At 38.2% G+C, this 25,998-nt stretch overlaps 1 protein-coding gene across 1 annotated transcript in view; it reads left to right on the top strand.

Annotated features, from left to right (window-relative positions):
- Nucleotides 1-25,461, top strand: part of TM9SF3 (transmembrane 9 superfamily member 3) — a 31,210-nt gene extending 5,749 nt beyond the window's left edge. Inside the window, exons 3-14 of the mRNA XM_026050240.1 lie at nucleotides 493-653; nucleotides 3,522-3,599; nucleotides 5,037-5,168; nucleotides 5,783-5,949; nucleotides 8,453-8,547; nucleotides 10,384-10,514; nucleotides 16,742-16,881; nucleotides 18,346-18,414; nucleotides 18,502-18,648; nucleotides 19,099-19,182; nucleotides 19,302-19,378; nucleotides 22,841-25,461. Of these exons, the coding sequence (XP_025906025.1) occupies nucleotides 493-653; nucleotides 3,522-3,599; nucleotides 5,037-5,168; nucleotides 5,783-5,949; nucleotides 8,453-8,547; nucleotides 10,384-10,514; nucleotides 16,742-16,881; nucleotides 18,346-18,414; nucleotides 18,502-18,648; nucleotides 19,099-19,182; nucleotides 19,302-19,378; nucleotides 22,841-22,908 (1,349 nt within the window). The 3' untranslated portion in view covers nucleotides 22,909-25,461. The remainder of the gene's footprint in view (nucleotides 1-492; nucleotides 654-3,521; nucleotides 3,600-5,036; nucleotides 5,169-5,782; nucleotides 5,950-8,452; nucleotides 8,548-10,383; nucleotides 10,515-16,741; nucleotides 16,882-18,345; nucleotides 18,415-18,501; nucleotides 18,649-19,098; nucleotides 19,183-19,301; nucleotides 19,379-22,840) is intronic.
- Nucleotides 25,462-25,998: the final 537 nt, after the last annotated feature.

The following is a 25,998-nucleotide window of genomic DNA, read 5'->3' as shown; positions in this document are numbered from 1 at the left end:
TTCTTGCCAAGCATCATGAACACATGAGCAAATAAGAGTAAAAAGTGTGGTCTTGAGGAATAAACTAATGTGGAATACAGAAAGTAAGTGAAGAGATTTGAAGGGGGAGAAAAATGAGTGAAGGGATAGTAGCTGGAACAAGGAGATGGAAAAATATGGAGGTCAGGGCAAAGAGTTCATAGAATTTAAATCTCTACTTGCATAGCTCATTGTCTTATATGAAACTTACATAAGATGAGACAAAATAAGTTTACTTTTGCTTCCTCTGAAGCATTAGTGGCTGCATCCTTTTTTATTAWGAACACAATGTTTTAGAAAGCTCTGTTACTCTCTTTCACTGTAGTGAAAAGGATTTCTCTTTTGCCGTAGTTACACTGCTTTTTTGCTGCTGAAACTGTTGTAAAGAAGCATGTTTTTAAAAAATAATCACAGGATATTTGGAAAAAAAATGCCTGCAACTCAGGTTTACATTTTAATTTAATTTCTATACAGGTATTGTTGGAGAAGCAGATGAAAATGGGGAAGATTATTATCTTTGGACTTACAAAAAACTTGAAATTGGTTACAATGGAAATAGAATTGTGGATGTGAATCTGACCAGTGAAGGAAAGGTGAAATTGGTACCAAATACAAAAATCCAGATGTCATATTCGGTAAGTAATTTGGTGATGTGTATGGTGTAAATATTACCATGGCTCTACATGGCAAATTTACCAATTTACCATGGCTCTGCATGGTAAAATATCTCAAAAATAGCTGAAGTTGTACATATCTTCTATGTGTTACTATGTCAGGATATACTAGAGAAAGATGCTGCTTGCCCCTTCAAATATTTTTTTCATTACTGGCTTGGTAAGAGTTAAACATGAGAGTTTTTTTTTTTTTATGAACACTTCAAACAAACTGGAGCTTCTACAATCTAYAGAGAAGTGTTTGGTTAGGAAAGGAACCTACATGAAAATGTGTGGAGACTGGAGATATCGAGATTCCCCCCCAGTAACTAGGTGTTTTCTGCATCTTCAGAGCAGTGACGTTTGCCTCGTAGATAACGTAGCAGATGGTTTCACTTTCCCCACGCCCTCCTTAAATTAAACTAGAATAAAGAGTAAAACCACTGTAAGCCTTTGTACTTTGCAGTTTATTGCTTTTAGTATTTATTCAGGTTTTGAAATTCCAGTAGAAACTTGTCTTATTTGTATAGTTTTATTTGCAAGATTTTGTCTGAAATCTGCTTGTGTTGAATTGCTATGTTAAAATGTAATGATTAAGCATGCATGTTAATATGGGATRTTGGAGTTTTACTATATTATTAACTTCCTTATATTTTTATTACTGTCATCTGTATCAGATCACCTGTCATATGTTTGCCAGACTTGTATTCTCACCCTGGTTGTTAATCCATTGATTTCCTGCAGTCAGGAGYAGGCGTCAGCCTAAGATCTCATTTTCTTGTCAGTGTCGTCTGTCCTATGCYGAGTGTGTCATAAAGTTCCACGTGCAGGTGGCTGTTTTCATCTGAGCTCCCCAGAATTAGGTTTATACCAGTCTCCCTTTTTCTACTGCAAAAATGGTACTTGTTTCGGTTTTCTGTTTCAAATTCCACCAGCATTGTGGAGTCCATTTGCTGTGTGCATTYTGAGGTCGACAGCACTGAGTAGCTGTAAGAAGTTAAATATCTTTGGCATATGATGCTCAAGATTTTACTTTAGATCTTGTTGACACCACTGAKCAGTTGCTGGGCTGCAGGCACGAGATGTTTAATTGACAGACTGTCTGGTGAACTTGTTCTAAGCAGTGCTGCTTAGTGGCAGATGCTCTAAGATAGAAACATGTCTATTTAAATCTATACTGAAAGCTATTAATGTTTTGAGCCATTAAWCTTGAACAAGCTGGTAATTTGAACTGAGTAACATTAATATTACACCTAAAAGTGAGGGTAGTATTTGAATATTGGGATTTTAGTCTGTCTCAGGGCTATGGTGACGGATAGGGGTACTCGGTCAACACTTAGAAGCTTTCTTCTATGCTGTGTGAGAGAGCATCGTGCTGGAAAAGATAGTTTATGATCCTGCTTTTAAATAAGGTGTATGCCGAAGTGGGAATGCACTGGTTTCCTGAGTAAAAGTTCRGATACTTCCTAAGACTGGAATGCTTTTGAAAAATGTGGACTTCGGTATAGAATTTTATTTAATTCTTGAAACTACATTTAAAAATTCAAGTTAAATAGCTTGCAAAAGTTCTGAAGTTTGTACTACAGTATTACATAGTAGCATTTATCTGTGCAAGTCCAAAGCAGTTCTCTATGGAACTAGTGGGGTAACTGAGAGCAGAAATAGGCTCATTATACAGAAACAAACTTTTCCAGCAGATTTCAGAGCTACTTATCGCCAGTAGAAGTGTACAGGTTACAAAATACCGAAGTTTAACAGTTTTCAGGCTACAGCTTTTAGGTTGTAGCTTTTAAATTTTTAATATCTGTCTTTTAGGGTTCAGCCTGTGCCTTGTTACACAGKTCCCTTCCAGCCAACTGAGTTCATGCTCTTCTTTTTCCAATAGTGTCTATTTTAAATCTGTCCATTTTTTTTTTGCATCTCCCTCACTTTGCTGGGCTGCTTCTTTTCCTTTGGAGTGCTGTACTCAGACARTGTGAGTACAGATGTTACTGCATGGCAGCAGACCAGACCTCAGCTGCAGCAGTAGAAGTAGTTACACTTGGTCTGAGAAACACTGATAATATGTTAGCATGTGGAAATGGTGAGGAAAGAAGGGTACTCGCTGCCGACAAAATGCTTGGAAGAATTCCACTGCTGTCTAGCACATCTTTCTTAAACGTATCTAGAAATTTATTTTCCTGGCACATATTATGAAATCTTGGACAAATCAGCTTGGATTTGTCTAAGGGCTTCTGCAAAGCTTCTGCGAAAGTTTCTGCAAARCTGTACTATCTACATTAAGTTGTCTTTGTCATTAGGAGTTTTATATCTTTGTGCTTTTGGATTTGTTGAGGGGAGCTTGTTTGTTTTCTAAGTGCATTCTTAGAAAYGGTGATTCAAGAAGACTCATCACTGCCTAAGCATGTGCTGTGAAAAGCATCCTCCATGAGCTTTTAGACTGAAAGAACTGAAAGCAGGTCATTTGCTGGAGGTCTTATTTGGCACTTCCAGTAAGAGTGTCAGCTCCGTCAGTAATCATGGAACGAGTTTGTTGTATTTGATGCTGAATGTTTGCATCTTTGTTTAATGTCACAGAGACATAGACAAGAGAGGAGTGTAAGACTTTTCCCTCTGCTTATTCCTGAACATATAGACAGAAGATAGGACTTACGAAGCAAGGTGGCCAGCGTTCATTCCGTCTCATCTATAGATGCAGGTTTTAGGAGAATCAGTCCCTTAATTTTGATAGACTTTGTGTCACTTTTGATAAGAAGTAGATGATATGAAAAATGTTTTGGGTGACGGTGAGTGAATATAGCTCAGTTTGTGTAACGAGTGAATTTCAAGTGTAAATGTTCTTTTCTTTAGGTGAAATGGAAAAAGTCAGATGTGAAGTTTGAAGACCGCTTTGACAAGTACCTTGACCCATCATTCTTTCAGCACAGAGTATGTARTGCTCTAAAACAACTTGACAAAATGTCCCATTGAAATGGATGCTTTAGTTCACCTTTTTTTAGGCTGTCTCTGCTAATTTTCTTCTGAAAAGAAAGGGGTATTTCAGGGTTATTGGTGTCAAATTTATCTCTGGGCTTTCCACTTGTCTCTTCAATTCTTTAGTGGTGTTTTTTTTAACTTTAAAAAGTTGTAAACCTTCTAATTTGGGGCTAGTAAGCCTTTTTTTTTTTTTATTTATTTTTTATTTTTTTTAATTGAAAAAGGTTCCATCTTGCATTGTGCTGTTAGAGTTACTGAAATCCCCCATCACTTGATCATTTGAATATCAGACCAGAAGGTGGTGTGCAGTATCAGGTATTTGGGTGGGGAGGTCTTTAAACCTAATCTGTTAGCTGCCTTGGTGAACTTAGTTGAGGTGGGATGAAGACAATGAAAGGACATTTAAAAAGCAGTAGTTCTGATTAATCATCTCTCTTATGCCTCTCATTTTGGTCTGGTCTGGAAGTCTGTGAGGCTTTCATCTCATTCAACAAATGGCAAAGAAAAGTCCCTCTCTTTTCATGAAGTTTTTGAAATTCAGCTCTAGTTAGTCTGGGGCAGTGTGGAGCCTGCTGCTATTGCCCTGCTAGCACTGGGCAGTTCTGGAGCAATGAGGCAGACAGCTCCAACACTCTACATTTTAAGCAACGCTTCTGTTGCTCAAATAGGAYGACTCTCTTCTTTTTTTAGTGTGCTTCAGTAAATGTCTGTGTGCGTGCCTCAAGCCCGCAGCAAATGCAAGGTAATTGAAGTAGATACATTTGTATGCTCAGAAGCAATGGAGTTTCAGGAGCACTATTGCTTATTAGTAAACTCTCACTGGCAATGTGTGTACTTCTCACCTAAGTAACTGCAAARCAAAAAACCTAAGCCAGTTTTGATAACACTTGTGATGGTTTATACCTGTGGTTATAATTTCCTGAAGGATGGTATACTGGACTGTATTTCTTTCTCAAATTAGGACTAAGAAGTGTTACTTGAAATTCAGTGAAAACCAGAGGATGTGCTTAGCAGAGCAAACGTTTTGGTCTTATACAAAGCAGTGGCTCCCAAAAACTCCTTTGGTTTTTGACTGTGAGCATATCTTGCTAGCTGAAATATACTCTTTAGGAAGGCAGTCCTACATCCTGTTGTTTTTCCATTGCCCTTGGTTAAGGGAACRTATATAGACAGCTGGTTGAGTTCTGCTCGTGCTTGACTAACTTAGTCTTGAGCAAGTCTTGCTATGGACAGCATACATATGGTCTTTTCTAGTGGGTCTTTCTATAAATGTAATTTACAGAATTCATTTATTGTTATTTAGTGAAATAGCTTGTGCTGAGTAATAATATATCCGTAGTGGAAAGTCATTGGAAATAGCTACAATTCTGAAATGTTTTCTCTTTGTAGATTCACTGGTTTTCAATTTTCAATTCTTTCATGATGGTGATCTTTCTGGTTGGCCTAGTGTCTATGATATTAATGAGAACTTTGCGAAAAGATTATGCAAGATACAGTAAAGAGGAAGAAATGGATGATATGGTAAGTCCTCTATTCATATGTTGATTTTTGTAAGACTTGTTTTCCTGTGTTCATAGTGTTAGAATCTCTGAATTGCATTCTTCATTTGGACAGAAAACTCCCATATGATTGTATTGAAAATGGTMCTGGATTTCTTTCATGTATGAGACTCCAAGAGTGTAACTTGGACAGCCAGTGTTGAGCAGCTGACTGCTATAGGCTGAACTGGTACATAAAACCTGGGTTGTCTATTGCCTTTTAGGAACCCCTTGCTCCTAGATTGCAGCCAAGAACTTCCTGTGATGGCTGTTCTAATGGTTGATGCACTCCAATTAAATGAAATCCTTTCTGCTCRGTGTTCAGTAGAAGTCTGGGCAAAACACAATTTCCTGAGGACTTTAGGGATAGCAAGAGATTCTACCAGATTTTGCTACATCATGCATTCRAGTAGCATTTTTTTTACTGTCTTAGTAAGCATCTGAAAGGCATATTTTTCTCCTAGATGGCTCYATTTGAAGACATGCTTACCCTTGAAGTTGCTTTACTAAATCATATCTTTAATTTATGCCTAGCATGTATATTTCTGTCATGAACTGTTGTGACTAGACCTAAAACTTTTTTGTTGTTGTTCCTAGGACAGAGATCTAGGTGATGAGTACGGGTGGAAGCAGGTCCATGGAGATGTTTTTAGACCATCCAGTCATCCTTTAATATTTTCATCGCTTATTGGTTCTGGTTGTCAGATTTTTGCTGTGTCTCTCATAGTCATTGTTGTTGCAATGATAGAGGATTTATACACAGAGTAAGTGTGATTGTGTCATGTCTTCCACATACAAATATTAAATGAGCTAAATCATTACAAAACTGAATGTTCTAACTGTGGTCTGAAAAGTTGCATTCCAGAGTCTATAATCAGATGCAGTATTCAAAAGTCTTTTTCTAAATTTTATTGAAATTTTGTCCTATTACTATGTAACTTGCATTTTTTTTGCATTTTTTTATTTATTATTCCTTGCTTTTTACATGATATATTAAAAAATGTGTGAATTTTTTTTTCCTGCAGTMCTGCAGGTGGATTAAGCATCAAAAGGCACAGATTTACCTCCTGATTTCATATGGAGGATCAGAATTTTACTGTTTCTGGCCTTTTCCTTGCCCTCCCATCCTGTAAAGACTGCAGTGCGAGTTTAGTGTGTTGTGGATAGTCTTGTTTATTGCTGGCAATCATTTAAGTTTATCTAGACATCTTCCCAGGATTGGGGACTTTAGGAATGCACACTCCCAAGCAGGGGTAACTGAACAGCAGTAGCTGAGCTGTAGTCCTGACTGGAGAGAATGAATTTAAATGGAATGGTGTTTTAGTTTACATGCCGCCACGAGTCTCAGCTCAGCTTGTTCTGTTCCTTGCTTTTTACTTGTTTGCTTTTGAGACTTTGGTATTTTGGAGGAGTGATGAACTTCGTGTTTGAGACCATAACAGTTTCAGAGACGCTTAGTTCTAAGCACCTACCAAAACGCCCAGTCTGTTCTGCTGTCATTTTCTCGTGTGTCTCCCCCAATTCTGGGGTTTTTGCAGGCTGCAATACTCGTGGCGTGCCACTAGAGAGAACTCTTGCTTTGGAATTTAAGCCCCGTAATGCAGTGGCTTCTGAAAATCCACCTGGCAGGACCAGTATTGTGGTGTATTTTTGCTTGTCATATGGTGGTATTTCCCTCCTCCCTTCTCCAGTGTTTCCATTTCTGGAGAGACTTCTAGGCATGTTTTTAAGTGGCTGGCATTTCAGCTCTGTAAGGTACGGACTGAAACTATTTCTTAAGTTGAGGAATAGAGATGAGTGAAGAAGGTCGTAAGACAGACTTACCAGTTGCTACCTGTGGGTGTTGTTCAGTCCTGTAAAACTCGTAAAGACCAGAGCTGACATCAAGTACATCTCCCAGTGACAGCTGATCAGGGCAGCTGTTAGTTTATTCATGTGGGGTTGTGTCTTGAAAACAGTTCCCATTAGAGCATTTGAAACATAAATGAGCAAGCTTGAGAGTAAGACATCTTAAGATCATCCCAAATTAGCATCTACTGGTTGTGATACAAATAACCTGTATCACTTCAGGCTCTGGAGAGTCTTACGGATTTTATTTTATGTGTRCTTGCTTTTATAAATTGGCTCAAATGAAGAAGGCATTAAAAGTTTGGTTTCTGTCTAAGTGGCTTTCTAAAACTGAAACATTGCTTATTTTGAATAAACAACCTAATATAAGAAGGTAATTAAGTGTTGCTATTTAACTAGTGCTTATTTCAAAATGTAATTAATATTCAAAATTTAATAGCTAATTTTCAAAAATTAGCTATTCAAAAATTGCTAATTAACTATTGCTTATTTCAGACCTTTCAGCAGCGGAAGCCAGTTGTACCAAAGGCTTCCAATGTTTGTCCATCAAAAGCCAAAATCCCAGGTGTCCAGAATAAYTAAGAGCAAATGATTTGGAGACAGTTCAGCAAACTGCTTGAAATCCTTATATGACTTACAGCTACAGGAGAGTCCATTGGATTGAAGGAGAAGCAGGGAAAGGGTCACCAGCAACATCTCTATCTTGCTATTTTTAGAGATGGCTTAAAAAGGTGTATTTCAAAGTGGCTTTTATGATTTAAAGTTTTTAGCTTTGCCTGGAAATTTTAGGAGAATACTTCAAGATGAGTACTCCAACATTTAGTGAGGTGATAATTTAAAAATGACCAAACTCTTTATAACTTAACTCCTCCACCCTGACTTGTAGCTTCATTATAGCAATTACAGTATGTAAATCCAATTCTCTAAGGAAGACTCTACTCTCTAAGTGTTCTCCAAGGAACACGTTCATCTTTAAATTTTATCTCTGAGAGATGGCAGAAATATCATTTGCAATCTTAGTATATTTTTAAAAAAATTGTCATCTATGTTTGCCTAAGAGTACCTTTTATCAGCAATAGTTAAGTCTTCTGCTAAATGTGTGTCAAATAGTTCAGTTTTCACACAAGGTACACACCTGGAAATGTCAGAATATTTTGGTCAAAGATGATACCTTGTGCTTAACTGCTGAATACACATTAAGAAAGAATGTGGTGTCTCAGAACCCTATATTTTTTTCCCCCCAATTGTATTAGACTGTGCATAAGAATGAGGATTCTTAAATGAGCRATTTCTCTTTAATTTTTACATTGGTTAGAATTATTTAATAACTGTYGCTAACTTTGCACATTTTAATGTTATGTATTGGTTTTATTCTGTTTTCTTCGCTGTTTCATTTACAAAAAATATCACTTTTTSTAGGAGAGGATCAATGCTCAGTACAGCTATATTTGTTTATGCTGCAACATCCCCAGTGAATGGATATTTTGGAGGAAGCCTTTATGCTAGACAAGGAGGTAAGTTGTTTTCATGCTTCACTGTTTTAATTATATTGTCAAGGGGAAAAGTTACTATTTTCTCATCTGTACCATTGTAGAAATGTCCTTATGGAGTTAGGGCATCCAGATGGAATCCATTAAATTCTTAATGAACATAAAATATTTTGAGTATATTTAACTATCCTGTTACTTCCTCTTCAATGCTGTCTGCTTTTTCCAGCTGAAAATAGCTGAAGTCTTTGGTTAGTTTAAAAACAGTAAGAGCTAAAGAGCTATTAACAGTTGTATCCTTTAGGGATTGCATGTTACACTCCTGCATATAGCTCCGTGTGTCTGATGACATCCAGAGGATCTAACAGACTCTCCCTGTTCTGCCTAGTAAGCTGTTAAACTGTTCATGTCATGTAAACTGCTCGTGTGACATGTTTCCCAAAGAGCCTTCCCTTATAGGGGTTGTGGGGGTTTTATTTACGGAAAGGAAGGGTCTGCAGTACCTCCTAGGACACTAATATCATAGATAAAGAAAAACTGGTCAAGGAATCTTTTTCAGAGTTTATTCTCCAGTTCATTATGCACTCTTCTTTGTACTTAAAATTAAAAATGAGCATCAGTAGAGAAGAGAGCCCCAGTAAATCAGACTTGATGTGTCTTCAAGTGCTCACTGCAGCATCTTGAGTCACGAGCTTGCGCCACAAGCTGCACCCATCCCCTGTGCTGCAATAGGGGAGTAATCAATATCTGTCATCCTCAGAGTGCTTTAGGAAAATTAAGTTTGGGTGAGCTTGCAAAACAAAATTTATATCTCTTCAGCAATAAACATTGATTAGTATTCAGTTGCTATGGCAGAGTTTGGAGGTCAGGTGTCTTTTTATGGCTTGTGTATCAACCATGTATAGTGCTATGCAGAAATATGGATATAGGCAGTTTGGAGTTACTGATCTAAAACTGTTGTACTGCTTCATTGCCCTTTGCTAAATAGTTAAGCCAGTTTTGCATGTCATCTGCATATCAATTATTCAATAAGCCATGAATTCCTGCTTATGTGGCTTATGATGGTAAATATATATATATATTATATATATAAAATAGTCTTGAGAAAACATGCAGTATTTTCTGGTTGTTTTCTACTTAGCTCATACTACAGTTACATCCACATTATATTTATATAAATAGAGTATTTAAGAGCTTAGAAAGGCAAGACAGTGCAGATAGTGAAATACGATATTGCCCAAGAGGTTTTGTTTTGATCTGGGATTTTTTGGAGCCCCTTAGGGAGCACTAGATGTACTAATAACTGCTGACAAGMGTTGCTGTTCCCCTTGCTGCCTGGGCTTTAAACATCCTTACCCTTTTTCCATTTCTATTGTGTTCTGTGATACTGTGCTCTATACGGCATGTAGTCACTTCCTTAAAGCATGCGGGAGGCAGGGAGCTTGGTGTGGGGCCACGATGACCTGGAGGGGAGGCGGCGCTGCCCGGGGGCAGCCGCAGTGCTGGGCTGGCCCCGGGGCTCTGCGCTGAGCTCGCCCGCACCTCTCCTGTGCAAATCCATGTGCTCAGGTCTGTACCTGTGTGTCTTTCTCCAGCTGCACAGCGTATGGTGTTGCTTGGACCGAAACTGTTCGCACTATATCCCCTTTCCATCTTCTCTGGCACAATAAAGTGCTTAACATCCTGCATCCTGTGACTTTCCAGGAGCCAGATAAAACTCTTAGTTGACTCTTGTATGTGTGGAGCGTGTTCTTACTCGTCTTTTCCCTTTGGGGAGGGGAGAAGGAAATGAAACCTAAATTCTGGAGGTGTTGCTGGTAATTTTTGAGCAAAATGACGCTCATCAGTTGCCCTTTCTTACAGGGAGGCGATGGATAAAGCAGATGTTCATTGGGGCTTTCCTTATCCCCGCAATGGTGTGTGGCACTGCCTTCTTCATTAACTTCATTGCCATCTATTACCATGCTTCAAGAGCTATACCCTTTGGAACAATGGTGAGTTTCAGTGGAGAAGTTAAACAGTRTTGCGGGCCCAGGAAAATTGCCTTTTAATCTTAATACAACTGTGAGTCATAGCCTCAGCTTCCTAGTTAGAAAATTATTCTGGTGGGATTTTCGGGTGCTTTGAGCAAGATTTGTTTTACTCGCAGTAACAACAGCTGCTGGAGGCTGACAACAGCCTTCTCTCTTCTTAAAATGGCACTTCTGCTGTGTATTCAAGTCTCATGTTTAATAGCCTTAAGAATAAACTGGGATAATAGCCTTAAGAATAAACTTAGCAATTTTAGTTTTCTTCTGAATGGCCAATGCAAACTGCTTATAAGCTAAAATGCAGTAGAGAAGCAATGCAATCAAAAGGCCCTTCCAAATCATTGCAGTTAAGTAGTAAAAAATTGAAATAAACAGAATCAGCTAATGGTGTGAAATTAGAAATCTCAGCCTTAGGAAAAGAGTCTCTCTTTTCACATCCTGAAGTGCTGTTTAGTTTCTTCTGTCTCTCTATAACTGTGTCACTTAATGCTGTTTGGGTGACTTCCTTATTTAATTAAGCTAACTTTCCTGTGTTTTGTTCTCCTGGCTTTTGTTAAAATTTTATTTGCTCTCCTTACCCTTGCAATTTAGCTCAAGTAACCCTGTTAAAATAATTTAGGAAATAATCTCTCCACTGTTGGATAAAGTTTCTGTTTGACCTTACAAGATATGATATTTGTGGGACCAGAGGGTTTTTTTGAAAAGTATACAATGAAACTGAGCTTTTTTGTGATATCATTCAGTAGCGCCGCTGACTTAAATTAGGTAGAGAGAGATTTCATAATAAAGGAAGGCTTGTGTTCTCTGCAATGCTTGTAGTAAATCTTGAGGTTATTTTTTTCTTTTTTTTTGTAGCCCCCTTCTGCTTTGCATGCCTCTCTTTATGGCATGTTAAATCATTTGGTCTCTGAAGAGATACTTGAGAAGTCTTGTATTTCTGCTTAGTTTAAATCTMCCAGAAAATGAAGCTTGGTATCGCAATGTCTGTTTTACGGATTTTAATATTAAAGTTATAATAAAAGTTGGTATGTGACTGAAAGTACTTAAAAACACATTGTTAATGAGTGAAAGTAGTAGAAATCACTTGATATAAACATTCCTAATTATAGTTACCTCAATATTTTTGGTGCTGTGATGGATATGCTCCTATTATTATTTCTTTCATATGAGTGAAGTGCATTTGGTCACTCACCCCAGCCACCACTCGTTCCGTGACAGATGCTCACCAAGATGCCACTTCTTACACTGAATTAGACATTAATTGCATGACCACTAAATACAGTATCAAGTCAACCATTTATAAACTGTTCATTTAATTTTTCTGGTTCTCTTCAAGAACTTAGACTGAAACTCGGACTTTGACTATGTCTATTTTAATTGGCCTTTGTCTAATAGGAATATTGTATTGGATTTTTTTTCCTRAGCTAGTGACCGTACACAATACTGTCAGAAAGGTTTACAATGTTAATCTCTGATATGTGTAAAGAGGCTCTGTTTTACTGCTGAGCAAGCATTTATGATATCACATTTCTTTCTGTATTCCCATGTGGAGTTCAGGAATGCTGACAGAAGGGAATTTCACCTGTATTGAAACTTGTCTTGTAATTCTGTTCAACTAATTTGTATTTTAAGCTCATGAAAACATGGGCGTACAAAAGCAAATGAGCACATAAATCTTCAGGGGTCACTTAATCTGGATGTTAGAACTCTGTTCACAGTGATTTTAATGATCTCAAGGTTTTATGAATGTGTGTGAATCATTATGACTGTGGTAATAAACCTTCAGTGGAGTTATCAGACTTGTAGAAGGCGCAGGTTCTGGGTAGGAAACTTCATCAGAATAATCAGCACTTTAATGAATTCTAATCAACTGATGAACCTGATTTGTAAAAGGAAATGAAAATTGTTTGAAACTTAACTGTATTGTGCTCAATGTCCCTGGGAAAGCCTCTGTCTTTCTGTAGAAGAATGTGTTGTGTTGTTTCTAATGCCTCCAGAATTCTCTAGTGCAAACTTGCTGCTTTCTTTGGGAAATAAATACTCTGCCATTCAAGTACACTCGAGGTTACCCCTTTACTCTGGGATGTTGGGAAAGACTTGCTTTAAATAGCTAGCAAGAATTACCACCTCTTCAAGTTGTGTAGATCTGGAAAAAGCAGAAACTGAGTTTCCAGAAAGCGGCACTGCACCATCAGCTTGCCAGGAGGCCCTGGTTAAACGTGGGATCTGGGCTCTGCCCAGTTCACCTACCCACTCTCCAGTGAACTACTAAGAGCAGCTTCCTTCTGTGTCTTCGTTTTTCCCTCCAGAGCTTTTCTGTTGAATTTGAGAAGAGCACAGTCATAGGGAAGACATCCAGACTAACCAACTGTGATGTACCTGGCATTGGTTTGATGGCTCTTCAGCACAGGGTGCTGAAATACTCAAACTGATTGGGCCCTTTAGGACCCTCACACACTTCACTGTTACCTCAGTCTGTCTGAATTTCAAAGCTTCTTTCACCTTTCCCTTCTGATTCCTCCTGTCTGGGATCTCACTGGAGATGTGTCAGCAGGGATGGGAAAGATGGATTGTCTCTGAAGTTGTGCTTCAGCCTTGGGGCTCCTTTTAGCCCTTTTGGATTTACATGCAAGCCCTCTGCCTACAATGAGACAAACCTTATGGAGTGAAGTACAGGGTACACCCGAACAAAGGCTTAATACYGTCCCTGGGATCTCTTTCAGCTGCTCTTCCCTTCAAAATGTAGTAAAAAAACATGACAGATTTTGTTTGAGGATGAAAGCTTTTTAAAACTTAATGGTTAAAACTTTCAGCTAGAGTGCTTAATTTCCCCTAAGCATATGAAGGAGCTGTAAAACTCTGGTTTCCACATCATCCCCATCTTCACAGAAATGTAGTGGATCCTGTTTGATTCTTTGTGCTTTTGGAACCCCTTTTCTATTTATGTTAGGGTTTTTTATTCATTATATCCTGCAGCTGGTGAACATAGAGTTCTTCTGAAAGTGTAGTGCACATTGACTTACCTTTTGCCATTTTAAGTTGGACTTTTCAGTATACTTGATCTATCATGTTTCTGTCTTGTAGAGTTTGTATTAAAAGCAGCAAATGCAGTATGGAACAGTTATCATTAAAAATAAAAAAATGATGCAAGTAAAGTGAATTGGCTGCACACCTTCCAAAGGAGTGCTGTAGTGATTTTATATATATATATATATATGTATGTGTATGTGTGTGTATATACATATATATATATATGTGCCTATCAAGTAATGCAGTATTTCTGCAGACTAGAGCATAGTTAAATTTAGGGAGACCATCTTAGTTGTGCTATTTCTCAGTTTATGGCTGCTGATGTTGTTCTGTGCATGACACATACCTTAAGGATTTCCATAAAGACTTAGTGTAACTACTGTTATATTCTAATTGCAGAATCTAAGCAGCTTGTACTAAACTGCTTAAACATACCCTTTCTGTTGCGTTTGAACAGTGTGTTCTTGTGTGGCTAAGATTTTCAGTACGCATTTTTAACTATGTCATTAAATAAGGTTATGCACATGTAATATTTCTTAGAATCAAGACCCTAGTGTTTGCAGTTGTTTTACATGGTGTAAGTGTTGTTCCAAACTCCAACAAATAGTTTAATCTCGGCTACTGCGGCCATCCTCAGGGGTTGTAAGTTGACAGGAGCATGAGCTGTTGTGACTGAGAAAGGTGGCAGCCCGGGTTTTCGTGTGGTGAGCTGGATGAGGAAAAGTTTTGGTTGAAGTTATATCTGCCCAAAAGTGGAAAAAAAAATCAGTGTATTTTCAGCAGAGTGCTTCCTTGGGTTGCTTGAAAGTAGCCGAGACCCTTATCAGAAACCTCGCTCGTCCAGAAGTGGACATAGACGCAACACTTCTGGCTACATTTTCAGCAATTCAGCTTATTTTTCAAAGCAGCATCATAGGTTAGCTATTTAATTGTAATAATGTACAACTTTATTTTGAAGTCTTGTATTTTATTTTCTTCTTCTGTGTGGTGACTGAACAGATTAAATGTATGAAGTTGTTTTGTTTCACTATAGAGATTCAGTAACCTCTACATAGGAGAGCCTTGTGCTGTCTGAGGGTGCAGTTTTGGTAGGTGACAGGAAAGATCAAGCATCTGCTGCTGCTTTGACAGTTAATTTTTATTGCATTTCTCCCTTGTGCATTAAGCAGTCAAGGCACTGCAGCCTGCCAGTATCTGTTTAATATTAGATATGCTCATAAAAATTTTAATTATCACCTTTGAATGAAGTTTAATCTACAGTTGTCAGAAAATGTGAAACACATGGTGGWAGAACATAAATTATATCCCTTCTCAACAGTGTTTCCTTTCAGATAAAGAGAACTGCGTTCTACGCGTTCAGTCAAGGGCAATAGGATATTCTTTCCTCCTCCTCAAAAAAAAAAAGGTTGGAAAGAATGCAGGCTTAGTGGGAGAGATAATCAATTTAAACTCTGTAGGTTTAAACATTACCCAGGCTGTACAGTAATTGCAATTGCCTGTGCGATCTGTGAYCAGAGATGATACCTGTTCAGTGCAGAAGGAAGGAGTGTCATCTTTGCAGGTCCTTTGCTTTGAGGGCTCTGTAGATGAGAAGAATGTGGCTGAAATGGTGCAAGCTGCAATGGCCAGTYGCCTCCGCCTTGCATGCAAAGATGCCAAGAATGGGAAAAGAAAAGGGATTTTCATCACGCATCAAAGCAAACTGCTCTTTCACATAGCAATTGCTCTCAATAAAGTGAGACTCTTTTTTTTTTTTTTTTTGATTCTGCTCCAGCCTTATTTCTTGAACATCTTTACAAACCACTGCACCTTGAACAAGCTGGGATTTCCTGATCAGGAGTTGCTTAGGCTTATTTAGGAGGATTTTGGGTTGTTACTTGCCTTTGCAGTAGTRTCTCATATCTTGTCCTGTGATGCTAATGGATTTTATTAAATATGGGACTTAAGATGCTGCTCTTTCAAGTATTTTACACTGAAATTCTTATCTGCTCTTCTTTTTTCTTTTTTTCATCCAAGTTGAGCTGCTTTCAAGAGCCAAGTTGCAGAACTCCATCCATTAAGTGAGGTCTAGGTAGTTACCTGCTTCCTCTGAGCATCATTCTTAGGTGACCTCAGAGTCCTGCCTAAATCACTCTGCTTGCTTACCAGGCKTTTTCCTGTGTTGGAAAAGATAGATGGAAGATATTAAATGTGTAGTGAGCTCTGCTTTATTAGTGTTGTCAGATGTAAAAACTACTTAGTGTCTTCTTATTTACAACTAAAGCTTCCAAGTTTTAGTGGTGTCTGATATTAATGTTTAATTAACCTCTTAACTATAAAGCATTTTGGACAGTGCTTCTGCTTGTTGCCCATTTTCACCGTATATCTCTTCTGTGAAGAAGTATCAACACTTGCTCCATCCAACCCCAGGCAATGGTGTGCAAGGCAGCAATAGACTCACTTTAGCCAGATGTTGCCTTAAACTTGTGTAAGAGCTGATGTAGTGCAACTTCTCTTCCCATAAAGCCTAGAGATTATTACTTGTCAGTTGCCTGAAGTAAGGTTTATAGATATAATGTATGTGAAGAACCTTCATTTACTGCAGAGTAACACTGGACAAGTCAGTCCGTGGTTCTGTTCCCTATTTTGGATTGATTTGCTGCCATGGACCTTTTTATGATGGAATGGAAGAGGAGTAGAGCAACTGTGACCTTGCTGAGGAGGTGCAGGGACAAGGCATGGGGCATTCCTTGGAACATAAAGAGCAGGCAGCAGTGCTCTTGAAAAAGCTGTTTTTCATATGTTTGTATAAGGGCGTTCACACTCTCAACATACAGGACAACTGTAATTATTGCATTACAGGAAATTGCTCTGTCTTTATATCAAGCTATGTAATACTTGTTCATTTCTGTGAAAGATTCACCAGTAGAAAACACTTTGCTAAATACTTAAAGCTATTTTGCAAAATAGAATGTATTGCTTTCCATGAAGAGCCAAGTAGAGCTACATGCACGTATTGCATAAAAGATGATTCATGGTAAAATTTTCTGGAGGGTGCATATTGTATAATGCTTCGTAATTAGAAGTGTTGTTCTACTGTGGTAACTGATAAGCACCAATATATCCAGAGTGGGTTGTTCATATCCTCTTCTGTCTTCTCATCCCTGTGTTTTAATTTGCAGGTGGCAGTGTGTTGTATTTGCTTCTTTGTTATTCTTCCATTGAACCTGGTTGGCACGATTCTGGGCCGGAATCTGTCGGGACAGCCTAATTTCCCCTGTCGTGTTAATGCAGTTCCTCGTCCCATACCAGAGAAAAAATGGTAAAGACAAGTGCATGTGAACTAGAACTATTCACTCTAGAATGTGCTTTTGTTTGGTTTGTTTTTTAATAACTTTTTAGGTTTAGATAGAGTTTTGTCTAAAAACACCTCCTCTAAAGTTTCCTAGTACAGTTTTTCTCTTGGAACAAAAATACCAACTGCAATTAATGGTTAATAATTGTAGCAGTAGTTACAGTCCTGGATCACTGATTGACATTTGGCCTGAATTGCTGTTCAGCCCCTTATATAAAAGGAATGGTCCCAACACAGTTCCTATATGGCTGTCTTGAAATGCAACTTCTCCTCTTTCGTTAATGCCTCTGACAGATTTAGGATTGAATGTGCCTTGGAGGCAGAGCTGTTCCGCTTAATGGTCTCCCTGTTCAGGCTGAGACACATTTGCAGGGTGATGTTAGGGAAAAGTTTGCAATACTGTTCCCTCTTCTGCACCTTTTTGGATGGCATAGAGCCAAGTGCATAGTTGGCATCGTGAATAAGCTTTAATTATTTTTGAAGTGARTGTCTGTGGATGCCTAGCCTAAGTAGGCTTAACTTTTTGGAGTATCACAAATGCAATCGCATTTTCTTATTAATTTCATTCTGAAATTGAAGCAGCAAGCTATGGAAATAATATCCTCAGAGGATGTTTTTAATAGATTTTTCTTGCCTTTCCTGTTCAGAGGAATGGAACAGATGGGCTAAAGGGGGCACTGAAACATGTACACTTGCAATATCCAGGAAGTGCAGCACACTTAGTCTCTTGTCAGTGGCGGGTTGCACAGCTGAGAAGCTAGGATTTGATTTATAGCGTGGCCTGTATCATGGGAAACTGATGCTTTTTGCTGGATCAGGATGACAGATAAAAAGAAATAAGATAKTCTTCATGAAGATGAAATTACACACCTCAACTTAGACAAGTCTCCTTCTAAATAATTAAGGAAGCTGCAAATTAAATCACTGCTAGCTAGATTGAGTATCATTGTGAGTACTACAAAGAGGTCACCTTTAGTATGTAACACTATCGTCTACAGGTAGCTAGGTATTAATTTTTGGCCATATACTCATGACACTGACTCAGTGTAGCACTGAAAAAGTACAGTGATCCTTAATTAAATGACCATAACCTTTTTTTTCCCCTTTGCAGTATTAAATGTATGGTGATCAACAGCACTGAGTTTTCACTGACCCCATTCAAGGCYGATGAGACTTTGTTGTTAAGAGACTTTGTTCGGCCCTTTTTAGAAAAGAGGGGTTATTTCTGTAACCTTTAAGGCTAGTTAGATTTATAACCTTTGCTTAGGATTCCCCACAAGTAATTTTTCCTCTCCATACACATGACATCTTTGGGGAAATTTCCTTTCTAACGTAATGGTATAAGAGAAAAATTCTTTTTAACATGCCTATTATGTATGTTTATAAATAAAAGATTAAAGCTGTCCCTATACAAATCTTAATATCTTTCAGGTTCATGGAACCAGCTGTTATTGTTTGCCTAGGTGGAATCCTCCCTTTTGGATCAATTTTTATTGAAATGTAAGTTTGTCAGCTATTTACTGATTCAAGCTACTAATAATTTGTCTCATAACAATGTCATCTGTATATTTGGWTTGTTCTCTTCAGGTATTTCATTTTTACGTCATTCTGGGCTTACAAGATCTACTACGTTTATGGCTTTATGATGTTGGTTCTAGTTATCCTCTGCATCGTGACAGTTTGTGTGACTATCGTTTGTACATATTTCCTGCTAAATGCAGAGGATTACAGGTGGTAAGTATTGTATTTTTTGCATAAATAGACAAATCAAGAGTGTTTTCTGTGAAAGTACTTTTTCTTCTGTCTAAATGGATCTTTTCAAAGTGTCCCATGTCCAGATTTCAGCTCTCAGGGTTGTAGAAGGGCAAACTTGCTTGTGCATACCTGGCTCTTGAAATCTTCGTGAACAGGAGCTGTGCATGTGTGTATATGCATTTTTTAAAAAAGTCTAGCCTCAGTATCAAGAAATTCATCATTTGATATCAGCAGTGGCTGCCACTGAAGCAGGATCTCAGAGGACTGGGCATTCCAGATCTTGGAGTGCCCCAAAAGCGCTTGAAGGGATACATGTAGATTTTGTTAAATAAGTCTATGGATAATCAGTATACTTCTCAGAGCAAGTTGTTTTAGCCTGTTGTGTATCTATTTCAGTTAGATACGTGATGGGTATATGTTTATTTTCAGGCAATGGACAAGCTTTCTTTCTGCTGCGTCAACGGCGATATATGTTTACATGTACTCCTTTTACTACTACTTTTTCAAGACAAAGTAAGTAGTAATTTTCTTGCATGATGGTATGATTATTGATAAGCCAAGGAAGTTTTTTTTAGCATGCATGTAGAAGAATGGGAGAATAACCTGGCAATTTTTTCTTCTTTTTTTTTCAGGATGTATGGCTTGTTTCAAACATCATTTTACTTTGGTTATATGGCAGTATTTAGCACAGCTTTGGGAATTATGTGTGGTAAGTTTCAAATGCATTGAAAATAAGCTGTCAGAAATTATCAGATTGTCATGTTTCTGATTTTAGTTCTGTGGTAGGGAAATAAGTATGTGTGTCAGATCTGCTAAACAAACCTTACAGTCTTTTGAAAGTCATCCTAGTTCTCATGCTTCCTCTTACTAGGTTAGGAGGCTTCTATGGATTGTTTCTTCACATAGGAAATAATTTTTATGTACTATGCCAAGAATTTCAAMCTCAGTGCAAGGCAAAGACTCAATGTTGAGTCAGAATACAGTAGTAGAAGCATTTTCAACCCACTACATTTTGCGAAATAAATTTCAAGTTAAGCTGAATCCCTGTTAATGTTTTTGTTCGGAGTTTTTACTATTGTCTAATTACAGAGATCTAGATATTTGTTGAGGCATCAGTGACAGCCCATTCGAATGATGCTCCCATCTGTATCTTGTAGCTTGTGTATGTGAATGATAAGATACAGAATGAACTGAAACTTCAGGATAGTGTTTGAGAAGTAAACATTGAAATATTCACAGATATGGAGAGAACGGATGCTCTTTTGTGTCAGCTGRGTTTCATTGCTTGTTAAAAGGTTGTTTTTTGAAATATCTTTAAGGGAAAAAAAGCACTCTGTAGTGAAGACCATCTGATGAAGTCAAGTGTACTTGTCTGTTAGCTTGATTTTCATCACTCTGAATTCCAGAAAGTGCTCTGTAGTTTTTCTGCACTTTTATGGGATGTACTTAGCTTTTTTTGCATTATCCTTATGTAACACCTTTTTCCTGTCAGTAAATGAATAGTCCTATAGACTATAATGAAAGACTTTTTTGTGAATTAGAGATTTGAAACCCATGATATCTTACAGGACTGGACTTTCTATGAAGTGCGGATTTCTTGATATCCCAAGAAGCTGATTTCAAAATGCTCCATAAAAAGGGGAGAAAATCACTTGTAACTGCTGAGTACCTGTTTCCTTTCTCCCTCATGAAATCTAATCTTGCCTCATCAAGTTCTTGGCACATTACAAGACTTCCCTGCTGTTCTGGTAGTCTTGCAGCCATTTTTTTTCTTTAATAGGCTTATACTTTTCAACTCTAATCTCTTTCTTTTTAAAGTGTTCAGGCTGGTATTGATTAAAATGTCTGTAATGCAGAAGCCGAGCTTGCACACAAGATTCTGTAATTAAAATATTTTTAAAACATTAAACAGGAAGATTGTCCAATGCTTTCCCATCACRATGGGATATTACTTGATGGAATGTTAGAGCAAAGTCTACATTGCTTCAGAATCAGGAGACATTTGTTTTACGTGTTGAATTGCATCCCCACAGCCCTGTTGAGACTTTGTTGTGTCTTTTTAACTGTATATTGGAAGAGAAGCTGTGAGGTTCCTTTTTACTGAGGACTCCTATTTTCAGCCTGTTGAGAGGGGGGGAATGTGGAAATCCCCTGTCAAAAAGCATTTGTCCAAGGAGCTGGCTGCCATTGAGGACTAACAAAGACATTTGTGTTAGGGAATTGTGCCATGGGCATGTTGCTGACTGTACATCCCCCGGGGAAAGCGTGGAGAGCTCTGCTTTCCACRCGCATGCAGATGGGTATGGTCGGTGCCACACAGTTGGGTACCGGATCCAAAGCAGCCCCAAGGAGAATCTCTGCAGGCTGGTATCAGTCAGGCTCCTCACTAGACTTAATGAACTCAAATCCCACTTGGGGTGGGGTGCTTTGATTCACAAAGGCTGCTGCCCTCTGCAGAGCATCTGGGGCTCGACGGTAGGGAGCCCATGAGAACCTGCAAATCTTCTGAGCTCCTCAGTCTTCTCCCTCAGTGACAGGTAAGGACAAAACTGGTTTCCTAGCTCAGTAGATGGCATTAGAGCTAGGTGAATTGTGCCCTTCTGCAGTGTCATACTCCACATCCAGATAAACACTAGGTGATTGAAGGTAATTTGGCTTTTGTTTTTTTTTTAAAAAAAAATCACCTCTATAATGAGAGTTACTTGGTTTAAATTAAGAGAAGGGAGTCAATATTTTACTATTCTATGGATGCTTTATCTGGCTACTTGGATTCTTTTGAGTTCAGTTTGTTTAAAGGCTTGTTCCGCTGAGATACGGTTATGGCCTATTCGGCCAAACTAGTACAGGCCAGAAATAGTTAATATTGCATAACCTTATGCAATGATATTTATAACTTTAAAGAATCATTTAGAAATAAAGATTTCTAAAGGGAAAGAAAAAACTTTCTTTTTTAGTGAAGGAAAGCTGTTGTCAATTTTTCTTAATAATGGTAGGATTTCTGTATTTAACTCATCTTGTGCAAGTCTCATGCATCCTAGCTCACTTCACCAAGAATGCTGCTTCATGCTTCATCCTGGCATTCTTTGCATTGTTCCAGGGAAACAAGAGACTCTCTTCTATCTCGAGTCCATTCTTTACTGAACATCTAAATGTTTGATGTTAAGGTTCTCTTTATCTGTAGTAAGTGACAGGCCCTGACTTCCTTATCATCATCTTTTGATATTTAATGATACGCTTTTTGCAGCTGTCTGAGAGCAGTCCTGTATATATCTTGCTTGGTTTTCCATCTCATTTCTAACCTGAAAGTTAGCCAGACTGACTTCCAGAAGGCTGGTTTAGTCTTATTCTGCTTGCAAGCAATGAGGAACCCCCAGATAGGGTATTTGCTGTGGGAATCAACACTGTCTGCCCAGCCTGGCAAGCCTGAGCCGCTGGGTTTGACCATCTCAATCCCCTTCTGAGAGGAGATCTTGATCTTTCGTGGTCCTGTGCATTTCTTTCATCTTTCCAGGTGTCCTTAGTCCTGCCATATTTTAGATTTTATGCTGAACTGTTGCCCCTATCAAAAACCCAGTGACCCGTTCTTTTATTACTGCTGTGCCAATAAGTACTCTGCTCATGACTCTTACTGATTTGAAAACCACAGGTTGCCATTTCTCTTAAGTGCTAACTGCTACTAGTTTAATCTTTTTGTACAGACCTCCTTGTAGTTGAAAACCCCTGYGATGGGGATCTATTATTATTTGTGCCTCGTGGTAAGAAACAAGCCATCTGTCAATAAAACACTCATCCAGAAGGCATGTGACTTATAATAAAAACCCGCGCTCCCATCTCCCTTCCCTGCAGAGTTGGGGATTGTGTGTTTCCTACCCTCTGTTCAGAAAGGAGGACCCGGTTATTGGCAGCAGTAGGGGGGCTGCTATATTTATCGAGGCCAAGTGAGCATGGCCTCTTGGTAAGGTGACTTAATGGATTTAGATTGCTAGAGTGGGGCAGTTTGGGGCAGACATGCACTGGGAGCACGGATAATTAGAATTTGAGAATAAGTGCCCCTGGTAAATGATTTGCTTTGAAAAGTATGTGATTTATGTTTAAAGTCTGTTTGGTTTCTGTTTCTGTTTTGTTTTGATGATCAGCTCTAACACTGAACGTTTTGTGTTTGTTTTTGCAGGAGCTATTGGTTACATGGGAACAAGTGCCTTTGTTCGTAAAATCTACACTAATGTGAAAATTGACTAAGGAAATACGAAAATTGAACTCTGGATCAGCTTGTGTTTTCATGGGGATGAACTTGCACAGCGAAGAGCGCGAGAAGAGATTTGGGTTTAACACTGGGCACTCGATGGGTCTCCGTTTTGTGGATGGCTTAAAGTAACATCTATTTCATTGATCCTAGGTTCTTACTGACTGCTTTCTCCAACTGTTCACAGCAAATGCTTGGATTATATGCAGTAGGCATTACTACAGTATGTGGCTAATCTTCCCCAAAAAAAGAAAAAAAGAAAAAAAAGAAAAAAAAAMCTAGCTCATTAAAGATGAATAGACTAGCTCTCTTCAGTGAAGAGGACAAACGGTTTATTTAAAGCATTTGTTCCATTCAATAAAAAGAGGGAAACTTGGCTGCTAAAACTACTTGATTAGTAGTCTTCCTGGTACTTAACATTTCTAAATTATGTAAAAATGCTGTTCCAGAAAGATTACTTTTCTGGTTTTTACTGCCATTGTCAGGATAAGGAGGTGTGTTTTATATTTTGACTCCAGGTGCTTTTTGGTTTATTTGCAATATCAACTATACCCTACACTCATTTGTTTAAAAAAAAGTAATTTAAAAATATATTAAGAAACCCATATGCATGTAATATATCAGCTATCATTCTAGTTGGACCAACTTCCCTTTATTTATCTTTAAAATAATCCAGCTACGTCTTAAATCCATCCAAAGAAAATACAGTCTGAAAATGGGATGTGTTCTCTGCAATGCAATTTACTGTACAGTTAGAAAGCAAATATTAAATGAAGAGGATTTTGTTTTTAATAAACATTGAGGTCTAGATTAAAACAAAACCAACATTTTAACTGAATGTCTAAAGTGATTCTCCTTTTTTTTTTTTTCCTCCAAGTTAGTCTTTTTTTTTTGTTGTTGTTTGGGTTTGAATATTTTGCTTTAGACATTATACAGGGGTAATAAATGTATATAACATTAAATAATGTAACTTAGGTATAGATCCCAAATGTATTTGGATGTACAGATTTACTACAGAGTACTTTTCTGATGATTCGGTGTACAAATGTGTGAATTGGGTGGCTTTTTACATCTTGCCTGCCATTGCATGAAAAGTTGGGGTTTCTTCACAATGTGTGTATGTCATGCTTTTCTGTTCTCTTTCTTTTCTGAAGCTCTTACAGGAATTAAATTTGTAATTTAGAACATTTTAATTTTGTTAATCTCATCTGGACACTTGTATAACATCAAAAGCAGTCGCTTCAGAGTGTTCAGAAAACAAAAATAAACTTTTCAGACAAAAATGTTCTGATTGTGAAAATAGCTGAGTTTGCAGTTGAGAGTGTCTGCTTAAAAAGGCAATACTACTGAATGCCAGTTTCTGTATACAATATTAACATGCTTTCAAATATGAAAATCCCACACAAATCAGAGTTTGCCTGCAGCTGTATTGAACAGTACAGCTCCGGAGTGGATGACTAGTGCAAAAATGGTTGCTTCTGGATGAACATTGTTGGAGAAATCTTGTGTGCTGAGAAAAAATGGAAGTAAGCACAGATTAAAAGAAATGGCCAAATAGAAGTTAAGTCTTTCTAGGACAGATGAGTGTGAATTATGCACTGTGCCTAGCTGGAAGGATTCTAAATGTGTTTCTGTGACAGATGTGAGATCCAGTCAGCTTGAGACTTCTCTGGCATCTGCCGTGTAGCGATGCTTTCCTCGGTGAGGCTGTTTGAAATGGAGCCCTGCCTCGGAAAGTGCAGCTTGCTCAATCTGAGAAAGAAGGAAAGTCTTTGTACTTGTTAGCACTGTGCTGCCTCTGGACCAAATCTGCTGGTAATGCAGTGGCAAAGGTGCAAACCARTCCTGCCTTTAGCTTTCCCCTCCCACAGCCCCCAAAGTTATAGGTAATAGTGGGAAACAGTGCATCCTGTATATGACTTTTTGTACAAAAACATTTGAGCTTTCAGCTGTGATTCTTGTGGCCAATTTTAACCAGTCTGGTTAAAAGAATTAAGTTTTGCTTCAAGTGAGTGGTTGGTGCCTGTTGCTGAATGCTCTGCCATTTAAGAGGAGATGACTCTTTTAACATTACGGACTGATTTTTTAAGATGGGCTCATAAATTGGGTCACCAGTTTTCCTTTATTTCAAAGTATGGAGACTTGGGGAATGAGTTTTGTACTTGTTCTTGCCGGGGCACGCAGCTCCTCTCTTCATCCATGTTCTTCTAAATTTGAAGTGAAAAGCCATTATCTCCACACAATAAATACATTAAGTACTCCTCTGAGATACAAGTTTTCTTTAAAGGGAATATTTTGATAATGAGTCTGTTTCTGTACTTACAGCACTGCTATATGATTAGCGTATCAGAAATGTCACTAAACCATTTGTGAATTCCATGTAATCACTTTTTAATGCCACGGAATGGTGGGCTGCCTACTTGCTTTCTCTATCCTCTGGCATTATTAGCTTTTGCATATACGGATAGGATTGTGTAGCTTTTAAAGTGAYATAGAAAAGACACGTCACAGCCCTTGCTTTTGTTTCTGAAAGGACGTTACTCTGGAGAAGTACTGTGTGTTTAAATAATTGACATTTTTATACTTCTGCCTTACCACATGAACAAGCTGTGAGTTTGCTTTGTTTTTCCCTTTCAGCTTCTTAAGGAGTGCAAAGTGTGACCAGTTTTGAACAGCTTTTCCTTACGGTTGCTGTTTGAAGCAAGGCTATTTATTTGCTCTCCAGAAGCTGTGGATATATATTGAACCATCTTGCATAAAAGAATTTGGAAGCTCTCTGCTTAGATAATGTAGTCCTTCTTCTTTTATGGAAGAAATAAAGGTCTTGCAGCCAACACTCCTTCTTCCATGGTTGTTTCAAAGGAGTTTGTGGTTCTTGAATTAAAGATTTTTGATAACTCCTCAGTTGGCCATTCAGTGATTCTTTTCCAATTTCTGGTACAGAGGCCAGAGAATTCAAGGAGTACTTCTGTCGTAGTAGCTAGTCTCTAGCGCATGCTTTAGATGAATGCAGTTGTGACTCTGTTAAATTGAGGCAGAGTGCATATAGAAAGCAGCTCGGGTACATTTTGTTTGAGAAGTGGTCA

The sequence above is a fragment of the Nothoprocta perdicaria genome, unplaced genomic scaffold (assembly GCF_003342845.1).
Source record: "Nothoprocta perdicaria isolate Ctin4 unplaced genomic scaffold, notPer1 scaffold_110, whole genome shotgun sequence".
In the NCBI taxonomy this organism is placed as follows: domain Eukaryota; kingdom Metazoa; phylum Chordata; class Aves; order Tinamiformes; family Tinamidae; genus Nothoprocta; species Nothoprocta perdicaria.
The sequence above is the reverse complement of the archived record's forward strand: the minus strand, read 5'-3'. Positions and strand labels throughout refer to the sequence as shown.